General features: G+C 33.3%; 1 protein-coding gene and 1 pseudogene across 1 annotated transcript; both read right to left on the reverse strand.

Annotated features, from left to right (window-relative positions):
- Positions 1-6,001: 6,001 nt before the first annotated feature.
- LOC114534742 (EGF-like repeat and discoidin I-like domain-containing protein 3) lies at positions 6,002-10,508 on the reverse strand. The gene is made up of 5 exons (XM_028556213.1): positions 10,323-10,508; positions 9,366-9,607; positions 8,909-9,026; positions 8,136-8,461; positions 6,002-6,457 (listed from the first exon to the last, which is right to left on the reverse strand). The coding sequence occupies exons 1-5, from the start codon at positions 10,393-10,395 to the stop codon at positions 6,311-6,313; spliced, it is 906 nt and encodes a 301-aa protein (XP_028412014.1). The 5' UTR covers positions 10,396-10,508; the 3' UTR covers positions 6,002-6,310.
- A 1,626-nt stretch (positions 10,509-12,134) lies between these two features.
- Positions 12,135-17,373, reverse strand: LOC114534739 (annotated as a pseudogene).
- Positions 17,374-17,493: the final 120 nt, after the last annotated feature.

Here is a 17,493-nt window from a genome sequence, read left to right on the forward strand (position 1 = left end):
GAACGGAATTTTGAAATTTGAAATTTGAAAAAATTGACTAATAGTGATATTTTTTCTTTGGTCCCCGGCCACAGATTATTTTGAAATTTTGAAATTTATCAAAGTATGATTTTATGTTTTTAAATGTATTCGTAACATAAAACAATATAATTCTACCTTGTTTTGAACAATTCCTACGTATTTTGAAGCGAATTTTGAAATTTCAAAACATTGAAAAAATCATAATTTTCTTTCGGTCCCACGTTACAAATAAACAATTTTTCTTGTGGTCCCCCATTACAGATTTTTCTGAAATTTTGAAATTCATCAAAGTATCCTTTTATGTGTTCAAATGTAGTGTTTTTATCAAAGAATGTAATGATACTTAGTTTTGAACTATTTCGAGGTATTTGGAACAGAATTTAGAAATTTCGAAAAACCAAAATCACCATTTTTCTTTCCGTCCCCCGTTACCGATTTTTCTGAAAATTTGAAATTTATCAATGTATGACTTCATCTCTTCAAATGTTTTCTTTCATCAAAGAATGTAATTGTACTTAATTTTGAATCCCTTCGAGTCATTTGGAACCGAATTTCGAAATTTCAAAAAATTGACCAAATCAACAATTTTTCTTGTGGTCCCCCATTACTTGGAACAGAATTTGGAAATTTCGAAAAATTAACCAAAATCACCATTTTTCCTACGGTCTCCCGTTACCAATTTTTCTAAAATTTTGAAATTTATCATTGCATAATTTCATGTCTTCAAATGTTTTCTTTCATCAAATAATGTAATTGTACTTAATTTTGAACCCTTTCGAGTCATTTGGAACTGAATTTCGAAATTTCAAAAAATTGACCAAATCAACAATTTTTCTTGTGGTCCCCCAATACATATATGTTATTTACCGGCTGCGAGGTCCGGATGCAAAAAACTGTGCTGGAGGTCTCGAAAACGGCCCGAGGCCGTAGGCCGAGGGATGTTTTTGAGACCGAGGGCACAGTTTTTTGCATCCGGATCGAAGCTGCCGGTAAATAACGTGTTTATTTTTTAACCTTGACTTTTTTGACTTTATAAAACACAAAAAAATACAACAAATTTAATGAATAAACTATAAAAATTTTAAATTCTGCAAGCCATTTTAGAATTTTAAAACGTCAACAACTCCTTACAAGGATATCCTAGTCGGGAAACAGCCAATGAAATGGCAAATATTGTTATCATAGCAACTAAATCACGGCGAATCGATTAAAAAAACAACGTATTGACAAGCGAAAAAAGGCGTAAAAAATCCAAAAAAAAGAAGTTTTTCGGGTATGTTTTTTATTTTTAACATTCATCTAGCCTTTTCCAGAAAGGTTTTCACACATTTTAGCCTTACGTTGCTTTGGTTTTGTCGTTTTTCTTGCATTTTTCACAGCGGGCCGGATGCATTTTGCAGCGGGCCGGATGCAAAATTCCGGCCCGCTGTGAAACGCTTCTCAGCCAATCAGATTGCTTCATTTACAGAGTTAAAAAATAAAGATTTTTCTGAAATTTTGAAATTCATCAAAATATGCTTTTATGTGTTCCAATGTAGTGTTTTCATCAAAGAATGTAATGATACTTAGTTTTGAACCATTTAGAGGTATTTGGAACAGAATTTGGAAATTTCGAAAAACTAACCAAAATCACCATTTTTCCTTCGGTCCCCCGTTACCGATTTTTCTGAAATTTTGAAATTTATCAAAGTATGATTTCATGTCCTCAAATGTTTTCTTTCATTAAAGAATGTAGTTGTACTTAATTTTGAACCGTTTCGAGTCATTTGGAATCGAATTTCGAACTTTCAAAAAATTGACCAAATCAACAATTTTTCTTGTGGTCCCCCATTACAGATTTTTCCGAAATTTTGAAATTTATCAAAGTATGATTTTATGTTTTCAAGTGTATTGTTTTCAATATAGAATTTAATTATACTTTGTTTAAAACCATTTCGAGGTATTTGGAACTGAATTTGGAAAATTCAGAAGTTGGACAAAAATCACAATTTTTTCAGTTTTTCCATAATCTCTCCAATTTTTCCTCCGTTACAGATTTTTCTGAAATTTTGAAATTTACCAAAGTATGATTTTATGCGTTCAAATGTATTCGTAACATCAAATAAGGTAATTCTACTTATTAAAGAACTATTTGGAAAATTTCAGAGAATTGTAAAAATTTGTCGAATCAGTAAGGGATTGTTTCAGAAGTGAAAAAAAAAATTGAACACAACAAAAAAATGTTGATAGAAAGAAATCGACAGAAAAAAATTGCCACAGAATGAAAAAAAAACTAGTAAAAAAATTTTCACGAGGGAAAAAATTTGGAAACACTAAAAAAAATTTAGCAGAAAAAAAAATTGGCACAAGAAAACAAATTTTGATTGGGAAAAATATTGCAAAGAAAAAATTTTGACATGAGAAAAAGAATTATTTTGGGGTCAAGAGGTTATTCCTTACAATTTTGACCAAAATCCACATCTTTTTCAATTCTCTAAAAACAAGGCAAATTTGCGTAAAAACAAAAAAGATTAGTCTTTTTAAACTTTTAAATCTATTTCCAGCATTTAAATACATTTTGGAAAATTTCCGAGAGTGGTCAATATTTGTCAAAATGGCAGAGGGTACCCCTTACAATTTTGTCAAAATTAATTAATTTGTCAACTATTTTACAGACACAAAAAAAATCGTTACACACAAAATAATGAATAGTTTACCTAGACTGTCTGGGGACGTCTTTTTTACTTAAAAAAAAATTCCCTTGAACATTTATTAGTGTCTTTTTCATTCAGAATTTCTCTGTTTTTTCACCTCGTACTGGATTGAAAAAAAATTTTGACATGAGAAAAAGAATTATTTTGGGGTCAAGAGGTTATTCCTTACAATTTTGACCAAAATCCACATCTTTTTCAATTCTCTAAAAACAAGGCAAATTTGCGTAAAAACAAAAGAGATTAGTCTTTTTAAACTTTTAAATCTATTTCCAGCATTTAAATACATTTTGGAAAATTTCCGAGAGTGGTCAATATTTGTCAAAATGGCAGAGGGTACTCCTTACAATTTTGTCAAAAATTGACTATTTTCCAGACTTTCGTTGGTAAGAAGAGAAGTTTATCTCGAAAAATGTTGAAAAATTGGTACAAAAGAAAAAAATTGACAAAAAAATCAGCACAAAAAGTTGAAGGGAAAAAATTATCAGAGAATGAAAAAATTAACTCTTAAAAGATTTCATGAAAGAACAAATTTGGAAACAAAAAAATTATTATACAAAAAGAAATTAAGGAAAAAAATTGTCACACAAGAGAACAAAATTAACAGGCAAAAAAGTTTTCACGAAAGAAAAAATTTGGACACACTAAAAAAAATTGGCAGAAAAAAAATTGGCACAAGAAAACAAATTTTGATTCGGAAAAATATTGCACAGAAAAAAAAATTTTGACATGTAACAAATAATTATTTTGGGGTCAAAAGGTTATTCCTTACAATTTTGACCAAAATTCACATCTTTTTCAATGCTCTAAAAACAAGACAAATTTGCGTAAAAACAAACGAGATTAGTCTTTTCAAACTTTTAAATCAATTTCCAGCATTTAAATACATTTTGGAAAAATTCCGAGAATGGTCAATGTTTGTCAAAATGGCAAGGGGTACCCCTTATAATTTTGTCAAAAATTGACCATTTTCCAGACTTTCGTTGGTACGAAGAGAAGTTTATCTCGAGAAATGTTGAACAATTTGTACAAGAGAGAAAAATTGACAAAAAAATCAATACAAAAAAATTTGACGGGAAAAAAATTATCAGAGAATGAAAAAATGAACTCTTAAAAAATTTCATGAAAGAACAAATTTGGAAACAAAAAAAATTGTTACACAAAAGAAATTGACGAAAAAAATTGTCACACAAGAGAACAAAATTAACAGGCAAAAACGTTTGCTCACAACAAAAAAATGTTAACAGAAAAAAATCGACAGAAAAAAAATTGTCACCGAATAAAAAAATTAACTGGTAAAAAATTTTCACGAGAGAATAAATTTGGACAAACTAAAAAAATTTGGCGAAAAAAAATTGACACAAGAAAATATTAAATTTTGATCAGAGAAATATTGCACAGAAAAAAATGTTGACATAAGACAAATAATTATTTTGGGGGACAAAAGGTTATCCCTTACAATTTTGCCCAAAATCTACATCTTTTTCATTGCTCTAAAAATAAGGCAAATTTGCGTAAAAACGAAAAAGATTAGTTTTTTTAAACTTTTAAATCTATTTCCAGCATTTAAATACATTTTGGAAAATTTCCGAGAGTGGTCAATGTTTTTCAAAATAGCAAGGGGTACCCCTTACTATTTTGTCAAAAATTAACCATTTTCCAGACTTTCAGAAGTTTCATAAAAGAAAAAATTTGGAAACAAAAAAAAATTTTACACAAAAAAAATCGTTATACACAAAATAATGAATAGTTTACCTAGACTGTCTGGGGACGTCTTTTTTACTTAAAAAAAATTCCCTTGAACATTTATTAGTGTCTTTTTCATTCAGAATTTCTCTGTTTTTTCACCTCGTACTGGATTGCTTATTGTAACGCCGGCCATTACGGGAAAGTGCCAGTCAATTACCGGTAAGTAATGGCCGCTAAAAATTCTTCTCAGCAAATCAGTGAGCTCCATTTCACCGGAGGTCACGCTTGCCAGATAATAGAATGTAATAATGTATAAGTATACATTATTACGTTTTATTGAAAAATCACCGAAAAATTCCTCGCGGAATTTTGGGCCGCTATGCGATAACTCGAAAATTAGTAAAGCTACTTGATAAAATTTTTGTTGTTAACTTTAAAGACATTTAGCGCCGGGTGAACCTAAAATTGTTCCGTCCAGTTTTCGTTCACGAAAATTTTTCAGATTATAAAATTTCAAAATTTTGAAAGTTTTGTCATATTTTTGGTATATGTCAATACTTTTGAAAATTTGAAATAATACTTGTGAATTTTAATTCTTTAAAAAAAATTTGGTATGTTGAAAATTTCACATATTTCGTATACTTAAAGATTTCGAAAATTTTAGAAATTTCCAATTTTTAACAATTTTAAAATTCTCAAAAATACTTTTCTATATGTCAAAATGAAAAATTTTTTAAGATTTTAAAATTTTCAAATGGTGATTTTGAATTTGAGACACGCTGCAGTTCATATTCATTTAAACCAACATCGAACCAATCATTTATGCGATCGATATGATCATTGCAGATCACAACTTCGGCGATAATCCATTTTTCAAATATTTTGTAAGACTTCGCTATCATAATATGTAGGTGTGTATTTGTGTGACAGAACAAAAAAATTGTATGTGTATAAACTGAAAAGAGTAATTTATAGATTCAGTGAACCTATTCATTTTTATACACACAGCATTTCTAGTTTTTAAACATTGATTTCAAAATATTTTTATCGCTTGCCTTCATTAGCTTCATATCTAAAAGATACCTTGTCATGACGAGCTCTGTTTTCTGTTATCTAGATCTCGTACAAAAACAACTTAGACACAGAGTTGGAATGATTTTGGCAAAGTGCGTAACTGTCTAACGCACATGCCGATCTATTAATTTTTAATCAACAACAAATTAATTACTAATCGACAAAAAATAAATTCAATTACAAGGCAATTCGCACAGAAAAGATGGGGCTAATTTAAACGCGCTCAACCGAATATACTAATATACCATATACATTAAGCTCGGGTGAGAAAACGGGGAGGAGGGTGGGTTCAAATTAGATCTGTAATGACCTTGTCGAAGCGAGGAGCAGAATGAATTGGCAGCACATTCTGCTCTTTATCTATACTGACCCTCATCTGCGCTCTCCAACGCGTTACCATTACTCGCGCGTCAAACTAAAGTATTAATTCTACTTTAAGTCTCAAGTGCAGGAAGCAATAAATTCTTTATCGGTATGCCAATAATTCTTTTAAACATTTTTATCAATTAACAAAAGCGATTCGCGTTTATTATTAATAATCTTTTTTTGCTAATGGTCCTGGTATTGAAGTACTATAGTCTATCGCCTGGTGTGTAACAGCTAGTATGTTATGGTTTCTCTCAGTTTAAATATTTAACAGCAAAATGTAACTCTTGATCCTCCGGAAAGGGAAAGGATTAAACTGAACTACTGCTTTTGCTACATTTTTTATCATCCAATCTTCCTAATCCTGTGTAATTTTAATGCAACAACTATCGATGTTAAAATTACAGGGTATTATATCAAAAAACAGCCATAAAATTCGATTCTTGATGTGCTCATTCCAGGCTGTATAATTAATATACATAACAACCATAAAATTCAACTCTCATTGAAATATGGTTGTTCCAAGCCGTTGGATGAAGGCGAATGAATCGAGCAGAAATATGAGGAACAACCATCTGGCTGACTATAGTATTGTGGTCACTGTTACCATGGAATTCCTAAGAAAAGATTATTAGCGCTTTTTAGTTGTTAGAAGATATCCACTGATAAAGCATGATAAATACAGATACAAAATAAGGTAAATAAACCTTTTGACCTGGAAGAGACTTGTGTGCTGTAATAGAAATGTATCATTATACCATATTTATTATGATATTGTGCTTCGGAAAAAGGGAACAGGTTGAAACCTCCAAATTCATGTGCCAACAAATATGAGGCTTTGAGAAGGAAGAAAGATTGCTGCGTAGCCGGCTTGTTTGCGTCCCTATCAGTTGTCAAGTTAAGGTTGTTGAAATTTTATATCCATGCAGTGACGTCTGAATCATTGATAATTTGGGGGGGTTACTTAATATTCATAAATATATTCATGTTAACAGACTGTAAAGAATATTCGATTTAAAAGAAATTATTCATGCGGAACATGAATATATGAACACCGCCCCTCCCCCCCCAATTATCGTGCTTGCTACGCCATTCATTGTAGACATATATCGTTTCTCACCGCAACATTGTTGTCTTTTGCATGTAGAGTTTGCATTTTCCCATGCAAGCACATTTTTTTAAGTTCGCTATATAGTAGCTTCATTTTAAAGAGATATGGCAATAAAAATTATTTCTGTTTTGTTGCAAAGAAAATTTAAACTTCTTACGCAGCCTTTTGGCAAAATTTGTTTATCTTCCTTACTTCGCAAGATATTGGCGATCAAAAACATCGACTATCAAGATATATCCGCCATCTTGTTTTATAATGAGATCTAATTACGTGACGTCAAAGCAGGGTTGACGCTTAAAAGTAACAATTACATGTTCGAGATACGTGCGATTCTAATGCCATGGAACTATCACTTCGCCGAATCGTTAATTTGAAGTTACAGAACGAATTTTCACCCAGCTTTGACCGTTAGACGCAACGCACTCAGAGCAACAATATGCATATCCAAAATGGCGGATGGAAGATTATTTCATACGAAAATATCTTGAGAAGTAATAAAGTAAACAAAAATCCGTAAACGACTTTTGTAAATAATCATGACGTTCTTTCATAACAGACAAAGATAATTTTTATGCCGTATCCCTTTAAATGCACACATTCCATACATAATGTGCCTTTACTCAAACACCCTAATTAGAATTAAGCACCACGCCGGTATATCAGTTGCAGGGTACCCGTACTTACTCCAAGGGTCCGCACTTTATCCGTGCTTAGGCTACAAATATAGATAGATTAAATATTAAATATTAAATATTAATATATTATAATATATAATATAGTAAATAAAGGCGGATAGATTAAATTGGCAGGGGCTATCATCATCCAGCCTTGCATTTCCAATAATATATAATAATATATAATATATAATAATATATAATATATAATATATTAATATTAATATATATAAATTAATATATATATTATATATAATAATATATAATAATATATAATAGTATAATTTTTATGTAATCGGGCTAATGTTTTTATTTTCGCATTTAGCTGTAAAACGTAACAAATCATGTCAATAAATTTCAGGGAATAACTTACCTGGGTTACGTTTCACGAAAATAACTATAGACAAATCTTAAATGACAATTTCTTGTTCCAATTTAACGAAAGCCGATATAATTTTTTTGTCGCGGCCGATAAACATTAAATAATGCAAATAAAAGTGACGAGAGTACCTTGATTGCTTTCCCATTCTTATAATTCTGGAAATATATTCCGTCTTTGCTGAATGAGATCGTGTAGCTCTTAACAAATTGATTAGCAACACTGCTGTGGCGTCCTTGGGTACTGATTCCTGTCACCAGAGTAGATCTTTGAAAATCAACCTGAAGCCACTGACTAAGATTATTGTACCGTGATGACCATGCCCCTGATTGACCAGGAGGTGGTATTAAATTCAGTCTTCCATTAGCAACAGGGTGTTTTGTATCCCATTCCCCCGACGCGGTGATCTGCTTGTCACGAATGCTACCATTCTCCATTCCAAGAGCCATCTCATGCACTGTATTAAAACAGTTGTCGTATTTTGTTTCCGTTTGTCATAATTTCCAGGGATTATAGGAAAAGCGTCATCAGAATTACGGTAAATGAAAACGAATAGAGAAATTGCAACGAGTTTTGCTTTGCATTTTGAAAAGTTTTTCCTCTTAGTAATAATTGATAATAAAAATAAGGAGTAGTAAAAATCATCCATGATGATACTTGGGTTGTGGGTATCGCTGCATATTTCTGCTGCTTATGCTTTGACTCGCCGTAAGGGTTCAAAAAAAACGGCATAATGTCAAAACTCATTAGAACATACATTATTGATGACCATTATCTATGAGCTTAGACATGCATTTGCCCTGATATTTCAGCAAGAATGTCGAAATTAAACTTACGGCTCACTACTGGAAAGCGGTTGTCAAGATTTTTAAAACGAGTTGTTATTGAAAATATATATAGTTACCGTTTTCACAAAACTGCCCATTATAACACTTTAAACATTTACAGGTGAACTTCTTTTTCGGATCCCAAATCATGGCGCCGCCATTATGACATTCATTCACTTCTTTCCTGCAGGTTGCCTCAGAAATTTGAAATAAAAATAATGTCGAATATTTACATATATAATTGTATTATAAGCTAAGGGGAAATTGTTTACTTCCTGAGTGCGAAAAGGAATATTGATTAGAAATTATTTTTATGCATTTACTCAATGAAAAACATGAGAATTGGCACGCGCTTGTATGAGCAATACGAGAACCGTCTAGAGATCTAAAATTGTTTATTCTTTTAGGCTAAAGTGAATTCCTTCAAAAAATTCATATAATTTATCATATATGCAACACCAATCAAAAAATGAATTCGTCTAAACTTTTAATACTTCTACGCGGGTCGACAGATAATAATGTCAAAATTCTCACAAAGTGACTTCTGTCTACGTTAATCTCGTAGAACGTCCACTCTTGCTCTTCCTTGGCAACTTTATCCTCGTCAAATTTATGCTCTGTTGTGTTAGTTAGCTGACAATTCAACTCTTTTTCATCAACTTTCTTCTTGTAATTATACGCGACACAAAAGCGGTGTACAGCGCACTGAAGCTCACAAAATATACTGTTGCTCTCAGAGAATTGAGCAATGACATTTTCTTTTATGCGAGACACCCCTACAAATAAGACAAGACGAAAGACTAAAATAATTATAACTCTATAGTAAATAGGATTACGAGAAAGACAAAAAGATCTATAGGTCTTCGTAGAGTATTTTCGTTTATATACGCTGAAGATACATAAATTTAGAAAAAATTATCTAGTGTAATTTGCCCAAAATTGCAAACGAAGAATTGTCAATGGGGTCTTAGGGTAATGCAGCAGTTTTACAGTTTCATTAACTGCAACATCAGTACATGTACGCCCTATATTTTTTTCTTCCAACATTATTTGCCACCATTAATTATTTGCTTCTCTACAAGAAGTAACGTTGTTAAAGGACCCATCTAAACCAAATACGATTATTAACCTCGACAGACATTTCACGCGTTTTTCTTTGTCTTACATATAGAATTTAAAAAGCATTTGCGAGGTTTAAAATGCGAGATATTTAATTCGAATATCTGAAGGAGCTGAATTAGATCTTGTGAGGCTTTTGATAGCTGTCATACCACAAAAACTTCTCACTTTAATATATAATGAAACGTTGAATTCGCTGTTTAAAAATTAACTGATGTTTTTTTATGAGGCGTTTTTGTATATTTTAATACCGCGTGTAGCTACAAGGATTGCCAGCAATTCAGCAACGAATTAAGAATTGAGCAACAAATGTACAAACGAATTAGTAGATGCACTGCATGCATATAATATCATAGTTACGCTTTGACTTACCTTGAAACATTGCAGGATTCTCTGATGCAATAAACAAAAAAAATTGCAATAAAATACAAGATTGGAATAACATCGCTCGTTTATAAGACAATACAAGATTGGATTATCAACGTCAAGAAAGGTCTCGAATCATTAATTTATATCAACTGAAAATTAACAATATAAGCACAGAAGGGGAGTTTCTCTTCTCCAGGGAGCCTTCATTTAAAACGTGTCGTAAATTGCTTGTGTTATAATTGTTATGCAGAATATTAAAAGGCATATGCAGGTATACACATTGTCGTCAACGGCTGCATGAGTGCGTGGCTCGTTGTTTTAAAAAACTGACGAATCATAATTTTACAACTATACAAATACATCTATCAGTATAACTGAATTATACATGATCATCTCGTACAAATTCGGTATGCGATATATTATTTATTATAACGATCTTTGTGTCAAATTAAAATCTATTCAACTTATCGTTTATAATAGCTAGTATTATGCCTCTAAAAAGTTTGAAAATTTGCATAAATTATAATGCTTTAATTACTTATATACACGCGTTTTTCTCACAAACACCGTAGGTTGAAATCTAAAGCTTGTATGTAATAATATAATAATTACATATATATATAAATATATATATATATATATATATATATATATATATTATATATATATATATATATATATATATATATATATATATATATATATATATATATATATATATACACCCATTTGCAAAAACGTTGGCCGCAGATAGATATATAGATAGATACCCGGAATCTAATTAAAATTGCATATGTGGTGTAATATGATTGAAATCCTATGCAAATGTAATCATATGCAATTCTAATTAGACTTCGAGTATCTATCTATCTATCTATCAGCGGCCAACGTTTTTGCAAATGGGTGTATATATTTATATATATGCTATTTACCGAAATTTTCGCGAGAGCAAACGCCGAGGGACGTTTTCGTGACCGAGGGAAATATTTCCCTATATGCATCGACCAAACTTTAAATAATCTATTTACTTTTTTCATTTAATTCTCCCCAAGACCTGAGGGAATTGACGCCAAGTAAGGAAGATTGATCATGACAAGTTCATTTCAAGCGCGAATAAAACGAATACAATTATATTTAAGCAATATTCAAAAATCAAGAGAACAAATTCGTTTTTAAGATGTATAAATTAGTTTATTATAAAGCAGGAAAACGTCAAAAAAGTTCGATATTCACTGTCATCGCTGAGGATTTAAATTTCGCGCGGTCCGTACGGCCTCATACGCGACCGCTCTCGGAGCCAAACAGATTGCAGGAAAACGCAAATTATTATTTCGAACTGCCAAGAAAAAAATTATTATTATATCCTATACGGAACGACCAAACCGGTAATTAATCTATTTACTTTTCTCATGCATTTAGTTCTCTCATATTTTATTCTTCCTATATTTTAAACGTGTTGTTGACGCGGAAGATTGTTCAGATACGACTCGGATTAGCAGAATTGACAAAACGTTATAACTGAGCCTTGTTTTATATCAGAAGTTCCATTTCCGGATCACTAATCATATGTTGTTGCCATGCAAGTTTAACTATCACGATCATGATTGATGCTGCATGCAGGTGCAAGCTCTAATTAATGTCAATCTATACAATTATGTCAAAGATACAAATTTCGTTTATACAAAAGCCCAGCCAGTGGTTGAACGCCTGCTTTGCATGAGTTCATGTTTGGATCAAACGTGAATTCCTTTTTTTCAGTAAAATCATTCTAAAAAAGTGCCTTAACACAAGAATTATTTTATTTTCAATGTATTTCATAAAGTCAGAGTACACTGTAAACAATTAACAGTTCTAATTAGGAACCTAAGTCGTCTATTCGACTGTATTTACAGAGAATAGTAATTCTATAATGAACCATGCACTTATTTAAAGGTATTGTTATAATAATCATATATACTTAACTTGAACTACGAAACTTCTTCAAAATATAATTTTGTAATAACGCAATTAACTCAAACCACTAAACTACTTCACGCTATATCTATTTAATTTTATACTCACATGACACAATGGATTCAAATCACTCACGTCGAGTAAAATTAGATCAAATCGTCAATACGGTTCCGTCAGTTAGATTTTCACTTATATACGCTAGCGTAAAGGCCGGTTTACACTCGCCATTTTTTGCTTGCGATAGATATGAACGAGTGAATTAGTTAAGCATGTTCAAATAAGAGCTCGTACACCTCAGAGCATTCGTAACTTATTAATGGTTCACATCTATCAGAAGAAAATCGCAGCAAAAATTGCAAGTGTATAAACGGGCCCATGGAAATTCGACGTCTGATATGCATGGGCTTTATCCCAATAGAAAATACAAATCCTCTACTAAATTCCTTGTCCACAGGTCTTTTTTCAACGAATTTTCGTTTTAACGATTTGAACGAATTCCAACGAAGTTAATGCAAATCCGTAAGAAACTGTTAAACTTAGCTTTGTAAACATTTATCAAGATTTTACAGATGTACTTATACATATAATTTTGAGTAACATGAATTATTCAGTGCGGTTCTATTTACCTAATAATAAAAAATAAAATCGTATGGGTGTACTTACAAAATAACTGGCCTCGTTACTTGGAAATTCAAGGGCATACTATTAGACAAACTTGACTGATGCACATGCCTATGAAAGTCGTCTGAACTTGGCCATTCTTTTACGCCGGTTTACACTTTCAATATCTCTTGCGGATTTAAGTGCGATGGTCTTCTTTTGGTAGATATGAATGAGTTATAAGTTTGCAATGCAGTGATGTATAAGAGTTCTTATTTGAACATCCGTAACTCATTTACTCGTTCACATCTTTCAAAAGCAGAAAATCGCAAATAAATTCACAGCAAAAATCGTAGGAGAAAATCGTGGTTATTTTCCAAAGCCAGAACGCTTTTCCGAATCTGCCGGTCGTCGTTCAAGTTTGTGAGCGAAGCTCTCGCGGCAGATGGGACATCGAGTGCTGTAAGAATGAAACGAGGGTTCAAGTGTTAATAAATTGTATCCTTTAGGAAAATTGTGGACCAAAATATCGCGTTCTGTTTGGGAACCCACAATAGAAGTGAATTTATAACTATGAAACATGATTTCGTTCAGCTTATCTGGAAAACAAAATGTGTGAAATATAAATATGATATATAATAACTTTGACAATGTCAGTAATGATGACTTAGGCGGGGGAATATTGTCAGTTCGAAATGATTGGTCTTTTCAGATTACCGAATCATTTTTACTGCTTTCAGCGGGGGAGAACTGTGATTGATTGACTGCGAAAACAACAAATTTCTAAATACAAAATCATCAGGCTGGCTACGCCAATTTTCCTGACCAACCCATCGACTACATTCTAATTATTCTGTCGCCTTTAATTAACATTATACCCGATGAGACGAAACCTATTGGCCTGCGCTCGCCTCCAAAACAATGTTTATTTTACCATAAATGCTTTGTAAAGAAGACACAATATAGGACAGCACTCTATATTGATTAAGGGATGTGGTGGGGGAGAAGATGTCTGTAATGCTTTGACTGGCAGTGGCGTACGACAGATGATAATTGGGGGGGGCATATTCATGTTAACAGATCGGTAAAGCTAGGCAATCAATTTGAAAAGAAATTAATCTTGCACAACATGAATATATTTGAATATGTGCACCGAATTATCGTCCCTCGTCCACCACAGTTGACTGGTTAAACTACAAAGTATACTCACATTCCGCTGCGAATCATTTGTGTTGCACATTCTTTGTGGACCTTATGCGAACAGGGGAGAATTTGACACCCTGTGAAGGCATCCTGGAAGAAAAATATTACATTTTCTACCTTTAACAACGTACGATTCAACTATGCAGGGCACAATGCATTTCCTTTTACCTCCAAACAAATGCAGCATTCATCATGAGCAGATCCTGCACGACATCTGTGATTGTCTCGAAGTTGAACATCCAAACAAACACCACAGACATCGCAATGAAAAGAACGATCACCATGAATTCTGAAACACAACATAGAGTGGAGGAGTATGAGTATTTTCTGAAGGTATTTATTGTATTTCCCACAGGCGCATGATCAAGAATTTTAGCTTGTCTAAAATTTAGGTTAGGGTTTTTTTGCAGTTGTTTCTAAGATAAATGAACGACTTACATTGAGCAGGGCCGTAGTTAAACAGGCTAATAAGGTAGGGGTAGCTGTTCACATAATTATTCATGTTTACATAGGAATAATCGCTTACAAAACCTCTTAAACTTAGCCAATAAACTTAGCGGTATAGAAAAGATATGCTGAAAAGGTACTTTGTCAAACTGAATATCTTCTATGTTCCTTAGAGCTGTAATCCGACAATTATAAGGTCTGAGGATTGGATCAAAGTGCGTGATAATTACTAATACAACTGAACGATTTCATTTTTAACTAAAATATACGTTTGAATTGATCGTTCAGTGCTTCCTATGTGTCCTGTTTCTTGTTTAGTCGCCAAAAATGTTCAGGTAAATATATTAGAATACTTTGGTAACCTTCATATATAAACATTGCAAGGCTTATTAATAATAGCTATGCCCAGGAAAGTACTGAAAAACCCTCAAAGCACTCTGAATGTACATCAGTACAAAGCATACCTACAAATTCCACATTTTTCGCAATGATACGGAGTCGTCTTTCCCAGTTAAATGTTTGCACAAACCACAGTAATAGTTTGCAAAATTAGCTCCACACTCGCAGCAAAATTGACCGAACTAAAACAAAAATGAAAAAAATTTTGAAATTTGGAAATCCGTTTGGGGTGGAACCTTCATTAGAAGAGAATTTGAATTACCTGTTGCACTTTATCACAGTATACGCACTTCAACAACTCTGTGTCGCGCGATTTCAACTTTCGTCTGCCGCATGAGCTTTGGTTGTTATGACAACGATGACATGGCCAGAATTTGTCACAACATTCAAATTTTACGTAGCAATGTCTTTTGTAATGGCTGCATAACCAATTATCGTCCTGTAACATTACATTATTCCGAGAAGTGCCAGAGGACTGGACATTTAGGGCTGAATTGGGACGTTGGAATTTCGAAAGTTTTGAGCCATGATCCCTTACAGGTAATGCTGTACGTCTTGTTTCGTTGGTTTCCAAATAATTTGTTCTTCTCATAGAACTACTTGTTGCTGTTCTGCTCTCGCCTGTTTTTGAAGTAAACATTCAAATTTCAAAATATCAGAACGTGTAACCATGTAACCATGCATATACCATTACTACGGATTATATACGGATTATATTGCATGCATTTCCGCATGTTCAGAGTGTCGACACCTATAAGATATATCACAGCATCAAATCAAACTCTTTTGCAAAAGGTCTAACTTTGTACAAATAAAAGCATACTTACTTGAAACAGAACCATCCGCAACCTCCGCATCAGTCACTCTAGCTGGGGGACCTGAGCCAGGCGCAGGAAGATTTTTTTCACCATTTTTTAATGTTTGACTCTCATCAGGAAATCTCGCAAGAAGCGAGCTTGTATTCGAGAAATTTCCTGTAGCTGCTTGATGTGTTATAGGGCGTCTTGACTCATTTCCGCTTTCTGATCCTGTTGATGTTCGCACATTTCCCTCGCCACTTGTACTAGGATTAAGAATAGAACTCAAGAGATTTTGGTAGCGTGAATGCGCAGTATTCTGTTGGGCTTGTGATCTATTCACGTCGAGTTTCTTAGAGGCTGTAATTTCACGAAATAAACTATAATCACCAAGAAGAAACGCATCGATAACACACACGAGATCAATTCTCAAAATGGATTCAAAGAAATCACGAAGTTGACTTAAATCTGATGCATGGATGAATCCTTTTTGATCAAGTTGGATGAGAATATGAGTAGCATTTGGAGAGTTAACAATTGAGAATCTCTCAGCAGCCCAAACTTTCAGCTTAACAAAATCAGATGAAAGAAGATTTTGGGCCAGGGATAATAACAAGAACATGTAATTGTTGTACAAACTTGCTGCCACTGATGTTGGAGGTATGTGTTTCAGGCTGATGTGTTCGGGAGCATTCGAATAATCCTGTTGGATTGAGTATGGCAAGGTTTCGTAGCTCTGCTCGATCAAACTATCATCATTATTTCCATCGCTTTCTGTTGGTGCCATGGCACTAGCCGGATTGGCGCCTTCTCCAGATTCATTTAATTCCTCTCCGCTGCTTGTCTTCTCTTTCGATGAACTCTGCATTGTTAGCATATCCTTCTCGACACAACTCACGTTGGTTCCCGTCAAAGAACTCAGGTCTACATGAGATTCGTCTTCCCCTTTTTCTCCCGGCACAACTTCTTTTTTCCCACCATTTCTTTGCAACTGTTGATCAGTTGTTTGGACAAGCTTTCCACCAGAAGCAATTGCACAGGAGAGGAATGGATTCATTTGGGAACAATCCTCACTTGTAGATGCTGCTTGATGGCCTGTCTTTTTGCCCTCCCTAGCTGTGCCTGGCTCGTTCGCGGCAGATGGTTTAGCTTCTGGTAAAGTAGAAAGACTCGTCTGTTGGAAGAGCTCAGATTTTCTTTCTTCCTTTTCTCTCGTTTTCTTGCGAAAGCCACATTCGCCGAACTCTAATAAAAGTTCTTCATGCTCAATTTTCAATGATCTTATTTTTTCTTTCAGAATATTATTTTCTTCCATCAACTCCTTTGTTGATATCGACGCCTTTTCTTTCAATGTTTCCTCACTTGAACACTCACTGTTCATTCCACTGTCGATTGCGTCTTCTTTGTGCTTTGCATCAGTGGTGAAATATAAAGCTTCACCATTCATACTAGAACCTGCATTGAGCTTGTGCTCGTGGCTCTTGTTGTATTTATCCTTCTTACTTATTTTTGAATTCTCCGCCAGGGTTGATATGATTTTTCGGGGTTGTTTTAATTCAGCAGAGCTGAACTTTAGTTCATCGTTTTCTTTATTATTTTGCATGCCAGTAATACTAACTTTTTCATTATTTCTCCCAATTTCATTCATATTTGTGTTCCTAAAATATTCTCGTCGTTGTCACGATTTAATGCATGATGAATTTTGTTTCCATCAGGTGAAATACTACGTGGTTGAGATTCAACTCTCAAATCATATTCCATATTTCCATTCGTCC

This window comes from Dendronephthya gigantea, unplaced genomic scaffold (genome assembly GCF_004324835.1).
Source record: "Dendronephthya gigantea isolate DGI-Jeju-01 unplaced genomic scaffold, DenGig_1.0 000105F, whole genome shotgun sequence".
Lineage (NCBI taxonomy): Eukaryota > Metazoa > Cnidaria > Anthozoa > Malacalcyonacea > Nephtheidae > Dendronephthya > Dendronephthya gigantea.

Bases quoted from the DNA above. Each gene is read 5' to 3' on its own strand.
- LOC114534742 (XM_028556213.1), bottom strand. From the start codon at position 10,395: ATGTTATTCCAATCTTGTATTTTATTGCAATTTTTTTTGTTTATTGCA. The intron at 9,027-9,365 runs GTGAGAATTTTG...CAAATTTCTGAG, and splicing joins ACGTAGACAGAAGTCACTTT to GCAACCTGCAGGAAAGAAGT. The intron at 8,462-8,908 runs GTAACTATATAT...GTTTTAATACAG, and splicing joins TGGGCAGTTTTGTGAAAACG to TGCATGAGATGGCTCTTGGA.